The sequence below is a fragment of the Trachypithecus francoisi genome, unplaced genomic scaffold (genome assembly GCF_009764315.1).
Source record: "Trachypithecus francoisi isolate TF-2019V2 unplaced genomic scaffold, Tfra_2.0 Lachesis_group6, whole genome shotgun sequence".
NCBI classification, from domain to species: domain Eukaryota; kingdom Metazoa; phylum Chordata; class Mammalia; order Primates; family Cercopithecidae; genus Trachypithecus; species Trachypithecus francoisi.
The window spans coordinates 117,047,189-117,069,697 of record NW_022681471.1 but is presented as its reverse complement, the minus strand read 5'-3'; the positions used below and the strand labels follow the sequence as shown (position 1 = coordinate 117,069,697).

General features: G+C 40.4%; 1 protein-coding gene across 1 annotated transcript in view; it reads right to left on the bottom strand.

Moving 5' to 3' along the window:
* Positions 1 to 5,978: 5,978 nt before the first annotated feature.
* The window catches only part of BEND2 (BEN domain containing 2), a 62,898-nt gene continuing 46,367 nt past the window's right edge, over positions 5,979 to 22,509 (bottom strand). The window contains 5 exon segments of the mRNA XM_033200842.1: positions 5,979 to 7,152; positions 12,882 to 13,085; positions 16,260 to 16,488; positions 18,207 to 18,328; positions 19,790 to 19,990. Coding sequence (XP_033056733.1) covers positions 6,953 to 7,152; positions 12,882 to 13,085; positions 16,260 to 16,488; positions 18,207 to 18,328; positions 19,790 to 19,990 — 956 coding nt within the window. The 3' untranslated portion in view covers positions 5,979 to 6,952.

Here is a 22,509-nt window from a genome sequence, read left to right as displayed (position 1 = left end):
ATATCTGAAATATTCATTAAACTGCTCACTGGTGGGTATGGGCACAATCGATTGTGAGTCCCTGTTTCTAACGGCACTGACTCCTGGGATAGTGAGAGGGTCAAATGCATTAACATGTTATACTACATCAGGAGTTAGTTGGAGAAACAGAAGCCATGCTATGTACTCCAGGTAAAAAGAATTTTAGCATAGGAATTAGTGGTTTACAGGACTATTAAAAGAGGTAGGAAAGACAAGGTCAAAGAAGGTGTCATCGAAGATAAAGGCAGCAGACACTGGAGACCTCAGCTTAAAGCACCGAGGTGGAATATTGTCAAAAAGATTATTGGGAAGCTGCTGAGGTTCTAAAGAAGCAATGGAAATCCCCTCCCCTAGTCCCACCCTTGCCTGCTGTGAAGTGTGTGATTCTCAAGAGTTCCTTAAGGAAGCTTCTGTATATCTCACGCCTGCCCACATGTCTGGCCATGGACAATAATGGCTTCTCGCTCTCTTCTGCCTTCGAATTTCGTGCAAGTTTCTCTCACTGACAAACTCTCAACTGGAACTGTACTAAGGCAAGAGTTCTGGGGAATGTGCTTCTCAGTGTCTCTTCTGGAAAGCACAGATTCTAGAAGGAGGGCAGTGGTGACACTGAGTTGAGGCGGGACAGTTCCGCCTACACAGAAAGCACAGTGCCTGGCCCTCAGCCAGATCTTAATAAGCCGTGACCACTATCATCATCACCATTCATGAAGCAGCAGGGACGCTGGGCCAGCACTTAACTTTTGTTTTGTTTGAAATTACTATTTTTCGGCCGGGCGCGGTGGCTCAAGCCTGTAATCCCAGCACTTTGGGAGGCCGAGACGGGCGGATCACGAGGTCAGGAGATGGAGACCATCCTGGCTAACACGGTGAAACCCCGTCTCTACTAAAAAATACAAAAAAATTAGCCGGGCGAGGTGGCGAGCGCCTGTAGTCCCAGCTACTCGGGAGGCTGAGGCAGGAGAATGGCGTGAACCCGGGAGGCAGAGCTTGCAGTGAGCTGAGATCTGGCCACAGTACTCCAGCCTGGGCGGCAGAGCGAGACTCCGTCTCAAAAAAAAAAAAAAAGAAAAAGAAATTACTATTTTTCTTCCAGGATATCTGTCCACCATGCAGCCTCTTCATGCCCCCATTCCATTGTTCTATAGCTGAACAAAGAATTGGCCGTCACAATCCTGGAAGGCAACTGCTGGATAATTCAGTGGTATTGAAAATATGTGAAGGGATTTATGGGTTAGTGATAACACCCCTCGCATGAAAGTGAGACTTTAGATCTAGTCCTGGCTTTGTTGCTAGCAGCTCTATGATTTGGGGCAAACTACTGAACTGTTCTTGTAACTATTTTGTGGAAAAATCTAGAAGGCTGTGATGCTGAGGCGAGCACATAAGCTCTGGGGTTTCTTCTCCGCAATGCATACCCTCAATCTAATCAGGAGAAAACATCAGACAAACCCAAAGGGAGGGACATTCTACAAAACAACTGACCAGTACTCTTCAGAATTGTCAAGATCAGGAAAAAACAAAGGAAGACTTAGGAGCTGTCACAGATTGAATGAAAGTAAGATGTGACAACTAAATGCCAGGTGGGACTTTAGATTGAACCCTGGAAGTAAAAAAGAACTTCAGTGGAAAACCTAGTGAAATACGAAGATAGTTTGGAGTTGGCGGTATCGTACCAAGGTTCCTTTCTGAGTTCTGATCATTGTAGCACGGTTACGTCGCTGTTAACCATGCTCAGGGGAGGCTATATGGGAACACTCTGGGCTATTTTTGCAACTCTTCTGTAAGTCCAAAATTATCCCCCCAAAAAAACTTTTAAAATAAAAGACTGCTAAGTAGCATCAAGAGTGAATTCATCACTTTGCACTGGGCCTGCAAATGATGTAGCCAGTCCTGTATGGAAGTATATGGAGAACTCGACGAAACATTTCCTAGGATGCAAAGTAAGGAAGCAGCACGAAAATGACTGCCCTGAGCTTGAGAGGGTCCTGGAAGGGATGGAGACAGGAGCTGCTAAATCTGAATGGAACTTGGGGACAGGAATAAGAATGGCTGTGGGGCTGAGTGCAGCGGCTCACACCTGTAATCCCAGCACTCTGGGAGGCCAAGGTGGGCAGACCACTTGAGCTCAGGAGTTTGAGACTACCCTGTGCAACATAGCAAGACTCACGTCTCTACAAAAAGTACAAAAATTAGCCAGGCATGGGGGTGCACACCTGTAGTCCCAGCTACTTAGGAGGCTGAGGTGGGAGGATCTCTTGCGCCTGGGAGGCAGAAGTTGCAGTGAGCAGAGATCACTCCATTGCACTCCAGCCTGGGTGACAGAGTGAAACCCTGTCTCAAAAAAAAAAAAAAATAGCTTTATATATTAATAATATCTAAGAATTTTAAAAATAAAATAGCTGTGGACCACTGATTGAAGACCAGCTGGGACAAGGGACACACACTTCAACTGATGATGGCTACAGAAAACGACAAGAATCTGATTCTGATATCCTCTCCCCAGCTTGGAATTGTAGAAGACCCCCAGAACTTAGAAGTCAGTCTGGAGAAAAGGACGAAAACACTACTCATTGGTATTCTCCCACCTCCGTCGATGCCCCGGTTGTTTTCTTGTCTTCCAAGGAAAGTCAAAAGCCTTGAATGACTAAGATTAAGTTTCTACTTCCAGTGCATGGAGGCTCATAATAGAAATTAAGTAGTTATAGAAAAATTAAGTTAGATTTCCTGCTCACCTGTGTTTGTGGACTGAGATTTGTACCTGTCTCACCCATCAGTCTTCCAAATTTATTTTACTAGTTATTTGAGATTACAAATTATTCTACGTCGAAGTAGATGAGCATTTTTTTTAGCATAGTGAGAAAGGTCATTGCAAATTTGATGCATTGTGAATTAAAATAAGTTAGGATGAAATGAAGGGGTGATAAGTGCTTTACTCTACAGAAGAGTTAATATTGTCAGACCTCCATGGAGAAATTACTCCACTAGATATGGATATGGGCTATAAGGAAAACTGAAAGCCATAGCTGAAAATCTTAGCTTTGCTGGCCAAAATAAAAATATTACCATATATTTAAATAAATATTAAAGCATAAAAATGGCATGTGTTAATAACACTTAGATTTTACCCAGGAAGGACAAAGTACTGCCAAAGTTTTCAATAGCCTTATAATTATATCTACCATGGTAAATTACTGTTACTGGGTTAAACTATTCTGTTTTGCTTATCAAGGAAGAAAGTCAACATTCTAGCTGTGCCACATTTAATAAACTGGCTGAAAAATAAGTGTTACATTAATATAAAACACTGTAGGTAACATCAGCAAAAGTTCTGTAAGATGAGTTCATTAAAACAACAACCTGAGCATCTATATTAAGAGCATTTTAAATGTTTATTTATTGTATTTATTTGGGAAACAAAACAAAACATTAAAGATACATTTATTTATCAAAAACAAGTCTTATGAGCAGGCAGTTAAAATGTTTAACATTGGACTAATATAGTAATAGAACTAACTTGTTAAATTTTGAAGACAGAAAAGGTCCACTTTAACATAAAATACAAACATCTTTGTAAAATTTATTTGTCCAGTCAAATGTGATCCTCCCTCTTGAGCCCAGGAGTTCCAGATAAGCCTGGGCAATATAGCAAGATCTCCATCTCAAACAAAATGTGATTTTAAAGAAGTTGTGTGTATGTTATTCCTCTTCAAGCCATGGGAACGACTTTTAAATACTTTTCTTAAAATAAGGGGCATTTTGAACTGTGCCATCCAACACAGTAGCCACTATCCACTTGTGACTATTTCAATTTAAATTCTAATTAGCTAAAATGAGAGAAAATTTTAAATTTACTTCCTCTGTCTAATTAGTTACATCTTAAGTGCTCAATAGCCATACAAGCCTATTGGACATTGCAAATTTATATTTTTAATGTGGTATGTTTATTTACATTTCCATCATGGTGGAAAGTTCTATCGGACAAGACTGCTCTAAATAACTTCTGAAAACCACTAATGTAATAAAGTTAGCAATAGAAGTCTGGAAATTTTTTTCTAAATGTCAAGTTTTGTTTCTGTGGTTTTGCTTCTAGTCCAGGGAATATTTCAGATACCACAAAATATTAACCAAATTCCAAATCTGCATATACAATTTGAAATTTCTTCTTGCCTAGGGTTGAATTGTATTTTTCTTTTAAAAAATTATTTTTAATTGACATATAATAACTGCATGTATTTATGGGGTATGATGTGGTCTTTTGATCTATGTTTATAATGTGGATTACTATTCTGTATTAGCTCTGTTACTAGTAGTTTGTAAAATAACTTGTGAAACTGAACGGTGAAGTCAAAGACTATCTTAGTTGGATTAAATCTGAATTTCGGAAGTTAAAGCCTTTTTGCCCTTTATGGAAGTTTTTTTTATGCAAGATTTTTTAAATTATCTAATTTTTTTTTTTTTCTTTTCCCGAGATGGAGTCTCACTCTGTCACCCAGGCTGGAGTGCAGTGGCACAATCTCGGCTCACTGCAATCTCCACCTCCTGGGTTCAAGTGATTCTCCTGCCTCAGCCTCCTGAGTAGCTGGGACTACAGGCACACGCCACCATGCCCGGCTACTGTTTTTATATTTTTAGTAGAGATGGGGTTTCATCATGCTGGCCAGGCTGGTCTCAAACCCCTGACCTCGGGCCGGGTGCGGTGGCTCAAGCCTGTAATCCCAGCACTTTGGGAGGCTGAGACAGGTTGATCACGAGGGTCAGGAGATCGAGACCATCCTGGCTAACACGGTGAAACCCCGTCTCTACTACAAAATACAAAAAATTAGCTGGGCGAGATGGCTGGCGCCTGTAGTCCCAGCTACTCGGGAGGCTGAGGCAGGAAAATGGCATAAACCCGGGAGGCGGAGCTTGCAGTGAGCCCAGATCGCGCCACTGCACTCCAGCCTGGGCGACAGAGTGAGACTCCGTCTCAAAACAAAACAAAACAAACAAAACAAACAAAAAAAACCCCTGACCTCAGGTGATCCACCCGTCTCGGCCTCTCAAAGTGCTGGGATTACAGGTGTGAGCCACTACGCCCGGTAAATTATCTACTTTTTAAGACCTTTGTAGGCATAGCCTAACTTATAAAGATGTATGTAGAAGTACTATGGTTTTATTAAGCTGAAGGCAACTACTACAACAAATTATTCAGAGAATTATTTTTAAAAATAAATCCTTAATATCTTTAAAAAGCTATACTTGTATATTATAAACTTTACTTAAATTTTGCTAAAATACTCTAAAAGTTGAATTTTGAAAAGATATATTTGAAAATATGTATTCATTCTACAAAGCGGTCACATAAAAAAATCTTAATCTCGCAAGTCACAAAAATAAAAAGACTTGTCAAGTTTTATACGAATTATGTTATTTGACTGAGTGGCTCCTTACTTTCTATTGGATTTCTTTCTCTACCTTATCAAAAAAAACAAATTATATTAATGTCAATTATTTAAGACAAAGCCATGGGTCAGAAGCCAGTGACCAAAACTAAAGGTGACCTCTTACAAGGGAAAAAATTGCTTTTTTTTTTTTTTTTTTTTTTTTTTTTTTTTTTTGAGACGGAGTCTCGCTCTGTCGCCCAGGCTGGAGTGCAGTGGCCGGGTCTCAGCTCACTGCAAGCTCCGCCTCCTGGGTTTACGCCATTCTCCTGCCTCAGCCTCCCAAGCAGCTGGGACTACAGGCGCCCGCCATGTCGCCCGGCTAGTTTTTTGTATTTTTTAGTAGAGACGGGGTTTCACCATGTTAGCCAGGATGGTCTCGATCTCCTGACCTCGTGATCCGCCCGTCTCGGCCTCCCAAAGTGCTGGGATTACAGGCTTGAGCCACCGCGCCCGGCCTCAATATCCTTTAAAATCACTTCTTTCTAACTGAATTCTGAATCTTTTTTTCACTTAAAACATTGTAAGATTTACATTTGTGTGCATTTCAACTAGTAGAATCTATCAGAAAAATACAGCAAACATATTAAAACCTTCACCCAGACATTTCGAAAACCAAAAATTACGTTAGTGTCTGAATGTCAGATCCTTAGCATTTATAGTAGCATATTCTTAAATCTAACCTACCTAAATGGAACTACAGTTTTATAGTATGATTTTCTACGTTAACCCTGAGAAAACGTCAGTGCTAAGATATTATCAGGAGGTAACTAAAGAAATGCTGTTCTCATCAGGAGTAAATCAAAAGAACACAGGTCTCATCGGAAAGTTTAGGTCAAACAATGTGTCAAGCCTATGATTCTGATGGATGTATAAGAAAGGTACTGTGGGTGCTTTGGTTATAGATAAACCATACCTCGCTTCTGAGTTAGTGGCATTAAGATCTAAGCCCTTGGTTACAATGTACTTGGCAGATGCTCAGTGTCTACTGCCTGCAAGTTTCTACACTTGGCAAGTATTTCCCAGTGCCTCTTCTACGGCTCCCTACCTGTCTTTATTTACTGACACTCAGATGTCATCTGTCATTACGTGTTAAGTGTACTGCTCTTCTCACCCCACATTCAAAGGCAATGAAAACTACCATTTTATAATTTGACTGATCGACTCCTTACTTTCTATTGAATTTCTTTCTCTGCCTTATCAAAAAAAGTATATTAATGTCAATTATCTAAGACAAAGCTATGGGTCACAAGCCTATGAGTTTACTACCATTCCCCAATGAAAGGTTGTCATCAAATCCACAGATGAAACATTACCTATCTTCCTAATGTGATTCTACCTCCTTTATGAGCAGAAAAAGAAGTTTGGCAATTTCTACAGGTGTAAATGCAAACTACTCTGCCAGTACAGCAGGATGATTTTGGAATTAGAACTTGAGAAACTTACAAAACAGTCTTAACAGTTTAAAAAAAAAAAAAAGTGTGGCAGCTGCCGTTCAGGTGCTTCTGTCAGGGGCGTTGGGATCTCTTGACTGACTCCTGCTCCGACTCTGGAGGGGTCACTGCTGGAAACGACTGACATCTGGCTTCAGCACTTCTGACATTATGTCTAAGGCTACGGATACTGCTGTTCATGGAGCTCACACACAACTTCCAGTCCCTTCCATTTTCCGAGAGATCACAAATTGGGTAGTTTTCTTGGAGGAACTCTGGTGGTAAAGACCCAAGACATAACAATTTACTTGCAAATCACTTCTCAGAGAAATCAGTTCATTCAACTTTCATTCTACTACGGTGTCTGTGAAAGGATCATTAACACTTCAATTAAAACACATAGGCTATAATCATTATTAAATTAGTTGAACAAATCCTTTAATCTAAAAAGAGAACTATATGAAACAGCACCATGCTTAAATCACAATAAAGCAAAAATCTCCCATGACCTTGCCACATACCAGAATAGAAATCCTCTGCTGCCTTAAGTATCCAAGGTCAACTTCTGTTACTCTCAAAAGTATCAAACAAGCATCTAGCATGTCACTTATCAGCTCAAATAGAGACATGCTAAGCCTCTGCAATGAACAAGAGGCTGCAGTGTCATCCTACTTTAAGAGGGAAGAAGCTGTAACTGCTAACTTTTCTGGTACTGCTGGATTTATCTCTGATAAAAGGAATAAGGGTATTTAGATCTTGCAGTTAGAGGAAGACTTCTAAAAGGAAGGTGACAGAGTACGTAATTCAAGGAGCACTCTTAGAGAAAGTGAGAAGACAGACAACGAGAAAGGTATGGAAGAGAGGTGTTTATTAGAAGAGCAGGGCTGCCCTCAGACACATCATTAGGTAATCAAAGGCCTAAGTGCCTTTCAGCCCTTGAAAAGGATCTGGTGATCCCTACAGGTTAGCATTAGTTAGTTACATAATCTCATTTGTTTTTCAATAGAGTTAATAGGCTAATAACATGCCATAAACATCACATATATCCAAATTTTTTAGCAAAGCATGTGTCAAGGTTGAAAGGCTTTCGTACCCAAAGGACTAATTAATTAATGGATCAGTGGTAGCCTGGAAAAAGGTTTTTGTGGTATGTCACTGGATTCAGTATCCCACTCTATCCTGCTAACATTTTATTAACCAAAAATAAGTTCTGGAAAAAATGTTTGTCCCATTTGCCCACAACAGCAAACCTGGGAGGGATAATTACCACACTGGAAGACAAATACAGTGCTTGCAAAGCTTTCAACAGGTGGCAACAAGGAGCCTAAATTGACTGGTGTTTCCCAAAATGTGTTCTCTGGAACACTAGTCATAAAAGAAGTTTCTTGGGGAAAAAGGTTCTAGTTGCACAAATGGGAAATGCTACCCTCTGCAGCTAGTCACCACTTGGGGATTTAAGATTGCACACAAGCATATTCAGGATTCTGAACAATCCCACAGAAAAGACAAGTGGAGCCTCCTTTTGCTGATTGAAATGTTAGAGATGCAGCCGCGTTGGTGGGACGCATAAATGAGGGAGGTGGCAGCGCACAGGACAACGGAAGGTCAGGGGTCAAGACTGGGAGTTTAGGCAGGCTTGATGGCTAAAGGCATTCAGTTTTCAAACTGACAGTCGGCCAGGCACGGTGGCCAAGACGAACGGATTGCTTGAGCTCAGGAGTTCGAGACCAGCCTGGGCAACAATGGTGAGACCCCGTCTCTACTAAAAATACAAAAAAATTAGCCAGGCATGGTGGCGCACGCCTGTAGTCCTAGCTACTCAGGAGGCTGAGGTGGGAGAATCACCTGAGCCCGGGAAGTCGAGTCTGCAGTGAGCCATGATCTAGCCACTGTACTCCAGTCTGGGCAACAGGAATGAGACCCTGTCTCCAAAATAAAAGAAACTGACAGTCAAGTGAACCCATCTATTGACTGAGGTCCTTGGGGTGCTTGCTTAAGGTCTTTCTAGCCGTTTGACTTTAAAAGTATTTCACGAGGCTGGGCACAGTGGCTCACGCTTGTAATTCCAGCACTTTGGGAGGCTGAGGCGGGTGGATCACTTGAGCCCAAGAGTTGAGACCAGCCTGGCCAGCATAGTGAAATCCATCTCTACAGAAAAAAATACAAAAATTAGCCAGGTGTGATGGCGCATGCTTGTAGTCCCAGCTACTCGAGAGGGTGAGGTGGGAGGATCATTTGAGCTTGGGAGGTCGAGGCTGCATTGAGCTGTGATCACGCCACTGCATTCCAGCCTGGGCAACAGAGTGAGACCCTGTATCAAAAAAAAAAAAAAAAAAAAGAAAGGTATTTATGAAACACCTAAAAACCTATTAACATCTAGCTGAATTTGAGAAACACAGTTCAGGAATGCTGACCTACACTGACAAGATATGATGCAGCAAAAAATATATTTATATTTTTTACATTAATATTAAAAGGTACTAGCAGTATAAATGGTAACAGCCTGAATACTAACAATATAACTATCAGTTATAGCAAGAAAGATCTAGAGGTCTTAGTTGACCATATATTTTACTTTATTCTATTTTATTTCACTGAGACAGGGTCTCACTCTGTCACCCAGGCTTGAGTGCAGTGGCACAATCACGGCTCACTGCAGCCTCAACCTTCCAGGCTCAAGTGATCCTCCTGCCTCAGCCTCCCAAGTAGCGAGTAGCCAGTATATGCCCAGTTAATTTTTGTATTTTTTGTAGAGACAGGGTTTCACCAGGTTGCCCAGGCTGATCTCAAACTCCTGAGCTCAAGGCATCCTCCTGCCTCGGCTCCCAAAAGGGCTGGGATTACAGGCATGAGCCACTGCGCCTGACCTGACCGTAAGTTTTTAAATGGCATGTGACATTTTAGGCTGCATTAACAGCCTAATAGGTTGTACTATTGTATCCTGGGTGGATTTAAGTACATCTGAAGGTAGTCATTGAATCAAATCATGAAGGATCAGGGCAACACGTATGTGAGGAATTCTGAAGGGAAATGTTAATATTTAACTGAAAAAGCATAAGGCTTAAGAGGGAAAAGGTTGGGTAGAACATTTCCTCTCCAACCCTCATGCTACCATGTGGAGAGACCTCTACATTGGAAAGTTGGGATGAATGGGACACGTACGATTGAAGAATAAAGCTGCTATTTTTATCTTCATCTGCCTGAATGGAGCAGCCCTCTCGCACTCGGTTCTGAACTTAAAAGGGAGTGTCTTTATGATCTCCTAATGCTCCAGCAGGAAGTGATAGGTGTCATTAACTGCTTGAAGGCCCAACCTGTGAAAAGTGATTGGATTGACCCTGTTTAGGTAGAGAAGGGATAACCAAGACAAATGTGTATGATTTACAAAGGAAGGTACATTTTGAGTCACTAGAAGGAAGAACTTTCCCATGAATTGTAGCTGAGACAGCAGGTGCCTCATCAATGGAAGTGTTCAAGGCCCAGGGGAGGTGACTCTGTCAAAGTTGAGATAGGAGTTCCTGCTGTGGGTGGGATGTTGTATTACAGGGCCTGTAAAATATTTCCTATTGCTAAGATTCGACAGTTCTGCAATATAAAGACATGGATGGGGGTTTAAGGAGTGAGGTTGTTCGCTAATTGCAAATCTGCCTACCAACTTCCTCCCTATCAATTAAGCCCTTAAGTGATACTGAACTCTCATCAGAGAGCATCAGATAATAGTTATTTACATGAAATCTACACCTTTGGCTCATGGACAGAGTTACCTTTGACTACTAATTTTCAGAAACTTTTCCCCCAAATAACAAAATATTAGGGTAAGAACTATATTAGAATAGAAGAATAAATTGGTTTATTCATTCAATGGGATATGAATCAGCAGTTCAAATGTATGAACAGATCTCAAAAATATAATGTTGAGTGATTTTAAGATGTGCAAAAAGATTACTGTACATCCCCATTTACGTACATTAAAACCACCACATGCCGAGTGCAGTGGCTCACACCTATAATCCCAGCACTTTGGGAGGCCAAGGTGGGAGGATTGCTTGAGCCCACCAGTTTGAGGCTGGAGTGCAGCATTGCAGTGAGCCACGATCACACTACTGCACTCCAGCCTGGGCAACAGAGCAAGACTCCATTTCAAAAAAAAAAAAGAAAAGAAAAAAATAAAGTAAAATAAAATAACTACAGAACAATATTACATATTATTTATGGATCTATTAACATAGGTAGCAAAAGTATAAAACATGCATGGGAATGATATATCCAACTCCAGGACTGTGATTACTTCTGGGGAGCAGGAGGGGAAAGGGATGATGAGTTGGAGTGTTAATTATATCAGTAAAGCTTTATTATTTTTTTTAAAAACAAAAACGTGGAGCACAAAACACGAAATGTCTATTATCAGTGACGGGGGTAGACAGGTATTTATTATATTATTTTCCATACATTTCTGTATGTTTGAACTCATTTCGAATGAAGCAGTACTTTTACAGAAATCATATTAGGGGTCATAATCCCAGTTCTCCCATGAGTGCAGGTATCTCCTCTCATATCTGATCACCCAGCCTTTGCTCTGACTCTTCCTTCTCCAAGTTCATTTTATCTTTATATTAAAGTGAAACAGACTTTCTTGTCAGCTTCTACTCCTTGGGGCTGGCTCTGCCCCTTGGGACAACAATGACTCTACTGTCTTCTCTTTGCTGAAATAACTCAAATGATTGTCCTTCTACAAAGCAATAGAACTTTGAGTCTTAGGAGAAATTTGTTAAAATCTGCCCTATGTGGATAATACATCAAACTCGTGCTGAATATTTGTTTACTGCAAAAGATATCTTTCAGATTTTAATATAATTCAGTAAGAGATAAAATGATAAAAGGCTTAGAAAATATTTTTCGTCAACTTTTAAAGAAGTAATCTTTTCCAGATGTTAAAGAACTGTAAAAGTTCTTTATAAAAAAAAAATTTTCCCTGAATTGAAAAAAAAAAGTAATTAGAAAGACACTATTTCTTCCATAATCACATTCATTTCAGAATTGCCTACAAACTTTTTTTTTAACCATAAAGTAAGGGAAATTGAGTTTAGCTTTTTTGCCTAGTAGGTTAGCTCAGTGATGTTCAAGTTGCAAGTTGTGACCAATTACTAGGTTGTGAAATCAGTGATAGCAGTACTTGAAAGAAATGTAATGGAAGAGAAAATACTGGAATGTAACACTCATAGAGTAAGTACTGTTTGTGAAACTTTTGCTTTGGTTTTAAAAGTCACATTCACACAGAGGCATGTACTGTGTCACAATGTAAAATGTAGTTCTTATTATGGGTTGCAGCAAAAAAAAAGTTTGGAAACAATTGGGTTAGATGATAACAAATGCTTATAAAAGCTGCTAGCTGAAAACCAGGTTTCTTTATTCTGAAACACCAGTGTTGTTCAAATTCGTTGGCTATGAAAATGTATGATATGAAGGTAGGAACCACCTGAGATCAGAGCTACATCTTTGCTGGGTGCCAGTGATACAAGTAAGAAATATTTTGCTTCCACTTTGTCCAAATTTAAGATTTCACAGAAGTTTTTAGAAGCTTTATTACTTCACTTAGCATATGTCACAGAGACTATATTAGGCTAATGTGCACAAGAAAAACTTAGCAAATTAACCTTCTGTGCTTTTGTTGACACTTCTGCAAATGGATGAAGCCCTTTAGCTTTGACCTTGCTCCTCAGTCAATGAAGGTGTTTTGAGTTTCCATACCCCTGGCAGTCCATAGCAGGGAGCTACAGTTTCCTGTTCTAGCAAAGCCATTTAAGACAGAGCAATTAGCCTTAAGAACCCAAATGCAGAGAGAATTACAATTCATGATCTTGCTCCTTGCTGTACTCTAATGAGGGACTCAGTAAAAGTTCCATTCTCCCCAGAACAAACACAACCTGAATGGATTCTTCTTTCTGCCCTTCTCTTAAACACAATTGGCTTTTATTTATTCAGACATACTCTACATGTAACAAACCTTGAAGAGCACTAATCTTATTAGGGTCAAGGGCATACAGGCCATGCGTTAGACTTCCATAGACGTTACTTTGGATCAGGACATCTTTTGTGAAGAGTTTGTGAATAAGGTATCTAGCTGACAGGCTTGCACAAGACTTAGCTTTTGCCAAAGTCAGTACTGAATATGGCATCCGTATATTTCTCCAAGGTCTTCCCAAATAGCCTAGAAGCAAAAGAGAAAGATGTCAATTTTCACAGCAGATGTTAGGTTGCATTATTTTTTAAAGGCTGAAACAGAAACACTGATTTTTCTGAATTGTTAGGCTCAAGAATTTGAGAGGTTAAAAATCTAAGGCCTTACATTTTTATTCATTTTAAAGACAGAGTCTTGCTCTGTTGCTAGGCTGGAATGCAGTAGCACAATCATGGCTCACTGCAGCCCCAGCCTCCCAGGGCTTGAGTAATCCTCTTAGCTTAGCCACTCACCACTCAAGTAGCTGGGACTACAGGTCCACCCCACCACTCCCAGCTAATTTTTTTTATCTTCTATAGAGGCAGGGTCTCACTTTGTTCCTCAGGCTGGTCTCAGACTTCCAGACTCAAACGATCCTCCTGCCTCGGCCTCCCAAAGTGCTGGGATTACAGGTATAAGCTGTCGTGCCCAGCCTAAAGCCTTGCGTTTTTAGTGGATTATGAGACAGCATGAGAAAAGAGGTAGAAATCACTGTGATTACACAGGCTACCATGGTTCAACAGGAAGATTTAATATACTGTTACCTTTTAGGATATAATACGTTTTAAAATTACATTTAGTAACAAATTCTAAGTAATTTAATGCACTGTTTCCCTACTTACAAGAAAGATTTTTTTCAAAAATAAGCTCCATGATTCTTCCTGAAATAGTTATAATTTTTAAAATGTAGGTTTTCTATTTAGTATTAAATTCATTTTAAATCAACACACTGCTGGTTCACTTTACATATTGTATCTTAGAGATCTTATTTGAAATGAAAAATAAGTTTTAAGACTTTTCATTTCTCAACTCTACAGCTTAATCATCATCATCTCTCTTCAGTCCATAGTGATTCAAATTAACTCTATTTGAAAAATATTATATTTTACATATAATAATTATTTCTTAAAGAAAATATATTTTAAAATATAATATAATTATTATAAGTCAGTAAGTATATTCTTCATCTTAGAACATCCATCATTTAATGGGTGGCAATAAAAACTATTGAATCGGCCGGGCGCGGTGGCTCAAGCCTGTAATCCCAGCACTTTGGGAGGCCGAGACGGGCGGATCACGAGGTCAGGAGATCGAGACCATCCTGGCTAACACAGTGAAACCCCGTCTCTACTAAAAATACAAAAACTAGCTGGGCGAGGTGGCGGGCGCCTGTAGTCCCAGCTACTCGGGAGGCTGAGGCAGGAGAATGGCGTAAACCCGGGAGGCGGAGCTTGCAGTGAGCTGAGATCTGGCCACTGCACTCCAGTCCGGTGACAGAGCGAGACTCCGCCTCAAAAAAAAAAAAAAAAAAAAAAAAAAAAAAAAACTATTGAATCATCCAGATTCAACATTTAGCAGGAGAGACTGTTTAGAAACACATTTAATAGGTCCAAAGACTTAATTCTGGGAGATTTACCTAGTAATATTTATCAAGGGTCAGGAAAAAAGGTTAATACTCTTTAACCTGGTAATTCAATTTCTAAGAATCTAACCTAAGATAATAATCCAAAGTATGAAAAAATCTATCTGAATGGGCTGGTGCAGTGGCTCACACCTGCAATCCAGCACTTTGGGAGGCTGAGGCAGGTGGATCACCTGAGGTCAGGAGTTCAAGATCAGCCTGGCCAACATGGTGAAATCCTGTCTCTACTAAAAATACAAAAAACAAAAAACAAAAAAAACTAGACGGGCATGATGGCATACCTCTGTAGTCCCAGCTACTCAGGAGGTTGAAGCAGGAGAATCGCTTGAACCCGGGAGGCAGAGGTTGCAGTGAGCCGAGATTGTGCCACTGCACTCCAGCCTGGGTGACAGAGCAAGACTCCATTTCAAAAAAAAAAAAAAATCTATCTGAATGAAGACTGTTTTTTGCAGACTGATTTATAATCCCCTTCCAAAAACCCTCAAACCAAAATGACAACAACAAAAAGAAACAAAGTAGGAGACAATAAATTGGGGTGCACTTAATTAATGGAATGTTATAATCCTACTTAGAGCAATGATTACGAAGACTGTAGATTCTTGAGGAAAAACAGATACATATTATAATGTTAGAGAAGGGGAGTAATTATATGGGAATCATAATGTTTCCAAATGTTCACAGAAAAAAAAAAAACTGGAGGAAAATGAAAATGCCCACAACAGTTTTTTAAAGTATTTTGATCATGGGAGCTTTCTTCCCCCTCTTAAAAATATTTTCCAATTTTTAAAATAAAATGGCAAAACAGACTCCACACACACTACAGTGACTGCTTGGCTCACAGTGGGCTTAGTTGCCCCATCCCCTCGTTATAGCTGAGTCAGAGTTAGAGACATGTGGCCCAAGTTCTCACAGTCTTGGGGCTGCTCTAGCTCCTGCCTGCCTGAGACTCGCTTGGTTCTTTGCTTCTTTGACTACAGAAGCTATTCAACTGGTGACTTGTGTTGTTGTTTAATTTATCCAGTCTGTGTCTGTAGTGTACAATCTTAACAAATACAGTAGTTAGATTACTTTTATAATGGAAGAAATAAAGCTATATCTTGTCAATGATTTCGTTTGAAAAGGATCCCAGGTAGTATTCTACTTAGGGTTAACATGGGGGCAGGGTACAGAGAGAATGAAGTTTTGCTACTTCAGATGTCACTCATCGGTATGGGTGATGCTAAAGCCCAGCACCCTGGGAAGATGCACTGGGAAGCACAAGTGGCAGGTGGCACAGTCACTACTGAACCACTGCCACTTGACACCCATCAAAGCAGGAGGCACCTTTAGCAGACAGTTTAGCAGTGGGAGCACAATGTTCTGAGAGATGAGATTCACGAATTCGTGCCAAAAATCCTATTGCACACCTGCAATGTGCCAGGCACACAGAGAACAAGAAGTGTATCTCAGCTGCAGCCCCTCCCCTTCGCCACGGAGGACAGTGCCTTATCAGAGCTCACACTGTCCAGTGAGTCAGCAAAGAGCCACTTTCCGTAGGAAAAATAACAGTCCCAGAACCATGTGTCTATATATGTCATTAACTCATTAATAAAAGACATTAAATTGTTTCACTTTCTGATGAAATTTCTCAAACACACATAAAAGTAGAGAGAATAGTACAATGAGCCCCAAAAATGCATCACTCAGATTCAACATTTATCAGCAAGAGAATTTATTTAAAAATAAGTTTTTTAAAAACTCACCCCATGCTTCACCAGGTTCCTCTGGATTATCAGTGGAAGGTTCTTGCATTTCTTCAGGGATAGCATTACTGTTTGGCTGCAAGTTCCCCTTTTCTCTCATTTCAGAATAATTCATTAGCTGAAACATCCAAGAACTGCCTTCACCACCATCTCTGTCCCTATGGTCATTTCTATCTGCAGATGCTGGTGCAACAGGGTTGGTAAGCTTTTTATTTTTGCAAACAGCTTTCTGTTGAAATACAAAACCATATCCGTAAACAAAGTCCCACAGCAAGAAAATATGTCTGTGCTCTACCACCTACCAGGCCCCCCAGGTTGCTAGGGAAGCAACTAACTCTTTAAAAGGTGGGCTGAAGCCATAGGAATACTGTGTGTCGCAATACCACCTGGAAAGAAGGAAAGGGGTGGCTTCTTCCGCAAGCTGTCATGACCCGCTGCTCCTTGGAGGATTTTGTAGCTTTGTCTAAGGAACTGAATGAGAACTGCTGGTACAAATTAAGTGCATAATAAACATTTCACAAATAAAGCAGTGAGTTTCTTGGAGATGACCACTTTTTGTTTCTCATGTTTTGTTTGTATTCTTTTTCCCTAGCGGTGCTCAAGTCTGGCTGCCCGTTTGAATGACCTTCGGGATCTGTAAAAACAAATGGTTGTGCTGCGCCCCACCCTAGGCAAATTCAGCCAGAATCTCTGGCGGTGGGAGTGGGGAGCTCAGGCGTTAGTAACTATTTTTAAGTGTCTCGTGTGATTCTAATATGCACCCAGGGTTGACAACCACTGCTCTGGGTTAGCACTTCTTGAACTTTAGTGTGCACACAAATCACATGGGGGATGGAGGTTGGAGAGGGTCTTGCTAAAATGCAAATTTTGCCCCTGAATCAAGACCCTGCATTTTTCACAAGCTTGCCAGTGGTCCACTGCTGCTGGGCTATGGTCCTACTCTGAGTGACAAGGACCTGTCCCATTCCTAGTTAAGCACACAGCAGGCACTTGGCAGACACTGCTTCTCTTCTCTTTTGACACCTAAGCAAATATGCAAATTACCATTTTCCAGGCAGTGTCTTAATTTTACATTCAAATTGTTTAGGGTGCAATTTTTGAAGGCTATAAAATGGAATGTCAAAAATAAGCAGATTTGGTTTCAGGCAGATGGTGCTTGAGCTATCACTGAAATCAACCCGTTCACCAGGAAAACATACGCTCAGCTACAAATATTCTTGGCAAATTGTTTCCATAAACTTACTCTAGAGACACAGGAGCAACTAGACATGGCCAGAAGAAAAGGGGGTTGGTGGAAATTAGGAATTGTCATTAAGATACATGTTTCATCAAAAGACAACAGATATGACACTCTTCCCTAATGGCCCGGTTGTGGTAAAACAAACAAAAATCTCTAATGTACTTTGAAGCTAGACTGGAGGAGAGAGACTAGATTTCTGCTATCACATAACTATACGGAGTGTAAAATATCTGTAACCGTTTAACGTCATGACATGTGTTTACTTCACCAAGTTCCATCATCACTAAAAGTGAACAAGTAATGAAGTGCCTGCATTTCCCCCTGCACCTCCTCAGCTACCATTGAAACAGCCAAAGAGCACACAGCTAGCTCCTTTTTGTGTTGCTAGGTGAGATACTGAAAAAGATTTGCCAAATATCTTTGTAGCTGAAACTATTTTCCTAGTATTATCCTTGGCTTCAAATATACTAATTATAGCACTTTATTATCCTAAATATCTTTAGGATATTTTTATAGAGCATAAATCTCAAAAAAGTAAAATAAACATGCAGTATGCTTTTGAAAGAACATCCCATGCCCCCTAAGTTAAGTTAATGAAAATTTTAGCACACGGCCTAAAGAGCCTGTGCCTCACGCTATCAGTTCTGAAGCTGTACACAGTACAAACTCAGGTAACAGTAACCATATTTAGATGAAAAATAACTTACTGGAGTACTCTTGGCTTCAGAACGTAAATAGTAGACCATAGAGTTGATACCAGAAATACAGTCCTGCCAGTCTTTTCCATGTTCACGCAAATCACAGGTGGGAAAAGTTGTTGCCAGATACTCTGCAAACAGCAGAAAGTATTCATGAAAATTAGAAAAAAATTAACAAACTAACGAAAATTTTTTTTCTTTAAATACTGACTTTTAGATGGTTCCATTGTGTAATGGTGAGCACTCTGGACTCTTAAATACTGACTTTGTCTCTTTCTACTTCTCATCCTTTTCTCTTATTCTTTCTGAGAATTTAGAAATTCCACCCAATGAGGATGCTTTGCTGAATTATTTCCCCTACCATGAGATCCCCTAAAACACTGATGTAGGAAGCTAATATTGAGCTCTTGTTGCTCAAAAACAAACAAAAAAAAAGGTGTAGGCCGAGCACAGTGGCTCATGTCTGTAACCCCAGTGTTTTGGGAGGTCAAGGCAGGAGGACCAGGAGTTTGAGAACAGCTTGGGCAGCAAAGTGAGACCTCATCATCTCTATAAAAAATACAAAACTTGGCTGGGTATGGTGGCATGCACCTGTGGGCCTAGCTACTCAGGAGGCTGGGGAGGAAGGGTTGCTTGAGCCCAAGAGTTCGAGGCTGCACCAGAGCAATGATCACACCACTGTACTCCAGCCTGGGCGACAGAACAAGACTATGTGTCTGAAAAAAAATTTTAAGTGTGTAACCAAATGTTGACTCTTTCAGGGTGTTCAGACCATTTAATAACCCAATGGATAAATCAGAGCTAAAAGGAAACATATCAAGAGAAAATAGTGTTACTGCAAACATGATTACACCAGGGGCTTACTCATTGTGTCTATCTTCCCCAGCTCTTGCCTCTGCCTAGAACATCCTCCTGTTCCCTCTACCTAGTGAAGGAGTCCTTCAGAATCCAGCTCAAACATCTTGTCCTTAGTTAAGCCTTCCCCAACTCCCTCAAAGCAGCTGCTCTGAGCTTCCCCAACACTACCACACTGGACTGGGATGTATCTGTTGCCATCAACATGTCCCTTTCTAGACTATGAGCTCCTCATAGGCAGAAACACTTATTCATTGTAGTATCCTTAGTACCCATGAGTTCTACGATCTCAATAGACATGTCTGGAAGGCAGGAAGGCAGGAGGCTAAAAAGGACTAATCATAAAATTCTATTTCTGTGTGTTGCTAGTCTCCAGCACTGACAAGTCTTTTATTCCCCCACCTTTTGGCAGAGGGAGCTTTTTCCTTTTTTTTTTTTTTTTTTAAGTAGCAAGCTTCAGGGCTAAAGAATTGACTTAGTACTAACCATAAACAACTATAATAGATGAGGCTTGTCTTATTCAACCATTCAAGTCAATGGACAAGTTTTATTCTTTGGAAGTTGTTACCAATTATATATTATTAAGTTGTAAAATCAGGGTCAGACAGGTGAAAAAAATGAAGAGTTTTAAGATTCACACAGACTTCATTGTTATTCCTTCAACTGCCAATAACATTCATTATATGACCAAATGATTATTAAAAATAAGATTCCATTATCACTTAATGTACACATACCTCTCAATGCAGCCATTTTGTTTGGGTCAAGGGATTGGCTGTCTTTCAAATGGATATCCACTGAGTTGCTAATCAGGATTTCCTTGGAGAACAAAACACGAACCAAATAGCAGGCTGCTTGCTTAGGTTTGGCCATATTTCGTACGGCCAGCAAATGAGTTTTAAGTACTTTGACATTTCTTTTTGGATCACCAAGATAGCCTTTAAAAATAAAGAAAAAAAGGAACATCCTTGGTTTTGTCATGCAAGGGTACCCTGAAAGTACACAAGAGAATTACACTGATTTCTTTCTTCTTCTTCAAATAAGGCAAATGCTGATAAACTGATTTCTAATTCATGAATTTCTAGTTGGGTGAATTTTTTTTTTTTGATGCTTATCTCTTCCTTTCCCTTAAATGGGTCTCTTTGACACCATCTGCCAAACTGTCAACATTCTTCACTTCTGCTGGTCTTGAGCTTACTGTATTGAACTACTCTGTTCATTAGCTTGAACACACGTCATTGTTAGGCTGCAGGTGCATATGTAAACATGTTGCCCTGAGTTCCCACTGCTCCATTTCACACTCTAAAAGTACACTCAGAGCCATTCTACTGAGTAAGTGGATGTTCCCTGAAGACAATGTTGAAAGCGTGGGTGGGGATCATTAAGAAAATTTTCAAATAGCTAGCATTTATCAGTAGTTCCTGTATATCAGGCATGTGCTAAATATTTTACATCTATGCACCAGCTCAGTTTCATCATTCTAACACCTCTATCATTACTCCCACCCCATTATTCCCACCCCACTATTTCCAAATGAGGAGACCGAGGCCCAAAGAAGATAAGTTATTTGAAAAGGTCACACTGCTAGTTACAGAGCCAGTTTTAAAATCTGTTTATGAGTCAACTGCTCTAAACCATGAATCTTCTACTAATATCTTCCATTCTTTTTCCTATTTTTTTAAAAGAAAAAATTGAAATCATGCTTTAAATATAGTTTAAATCCTGCTTTTTCAGTTAACATTATATTTTGAGCATTTCTCTGTTTTCATCTCTTTAAAAAAAAATCTGCATTCCTGTCACCATGATTTTCCTGACAAGTGACATTTATGTAGTACTTACGTCCCAGGCATTGTGTTAACAGCTTTAAATGCATTGTCCCAGCCAGGTATCGTGGCTCACGCCAGTAATCCCAGCACTCTGGGAGGCCGAGGCGGGCGGATCATGAGGTCAGGAGATCAAGACCATCCTGGCTAACACGGTGAAACACCATCTCTACTAAAAATACAAAAAATTAGCCGGGCATGGTGGCGGGCGCCTGTAGTCCCAGCTACTCGGGAGGCTGAGGCAGGAGACTGGCGTGAACCTGGAAGGCGGAGCTTGCAATGAGCTGAGATTGCTCCACTGCACTCCAGCCTGAGCGGCAGAGCGAGACTCCGTCTCAAGAAAAAAAAAAGAGAGAGCTTTAAATGCATTGTCCCATTTGATCCTCACAATTCTGTGAAGTAGGCACTGTTATTTTTGTCACTTCACAGCTGAAGAAACTAATATTTAGGTTAGGAAAGTGGCTGAAGGTCATAAGGTTAGTAAGACATAGAGCGGGGATTTGAAATCAAGCAGACAGACATGAGAGCTCATGCCCTCAACCATTAGGCTTTACTGCCTCACATGCTGTGGATATACCAGAAGTCAAGTGATTAATTCTCTATCATCATTTATTTTTGTTTGTTTGTTTCCAAAATTTCCCAAAGATTCTGTAAAGGACATTCTTGTACCAAAATTTTTCTGTAATTTTTTTATTACACTTTCAGATAGAAGTGGGATTACAGTCAACTGGCATAAATGTTTTTATGGATTTTTCTACAAACTATCTTTCAGAAAGTTTGTACCAATGTATACTTCTAACAATGTATCAGAGTGCCCATTTTAGTACAGAGAATCAACTTTTGTTTCTGGGTTTTTTTGTTTGTTTGTTTGTGCTGGAGTACAGTACAGTGGCATGATCATGGCTCGCTATAGCCTCAACCTTCCGGGCTGCTCAAGTGATCCTCCCACCTCAGCCTCCCAAGTAGCTGGGATTACAGACACATGCCACCACACCTGGCTAATTTTTTGTATCTTTGTAGAGATGGGGTTTTGCTATGTTGCCCACGCTGGTCTCAAACTCCTGGGCTCAAGCGATTTTCCCACCTCAGCCTCCCAGATTGCTGGGATTAACAAGTCTGAGCCACTGTGCCCAGCCGAGACCACAATTTTTGAAATTTCTTCTAGTTTGAGTAATAAAATAATTTAAAGGAATAAGCTCTCCTCTAGGAAGGGAGTCAACAAACTACAGTCCACTGGCTTATCCCCTCACCGATGTGTGTGAAAGGTATGCTGGCCATGGCCATGCCTATTCATTCGTCTATGGGCTGAGGCTGCTCTTATGTTACAACAGCAAATGTGGGTATTTGTGACAGACAATACTACCTAGCCCTTCACAGAAAAAGTTTCCTGACCCCTGTTCTAGGATATTAATAAGATATAAGCTGCTTAGAAGTTGAGACAAAAATGAACTGACTACAAAATATTTGGAAGGCTTACCCTTAGAAGCCACAGAATTTGGGGTCCCCTCATCTCTGCCACTGTGGCTTAGCAGGCAGTACATGAACTGGTAAGATACGTGAGCTTTAAGCCAGTTACGGTGGCTCATGCCTGTAATCCTAGCACTTGGGAGGCCAAGACAGATGGAACACTTGAG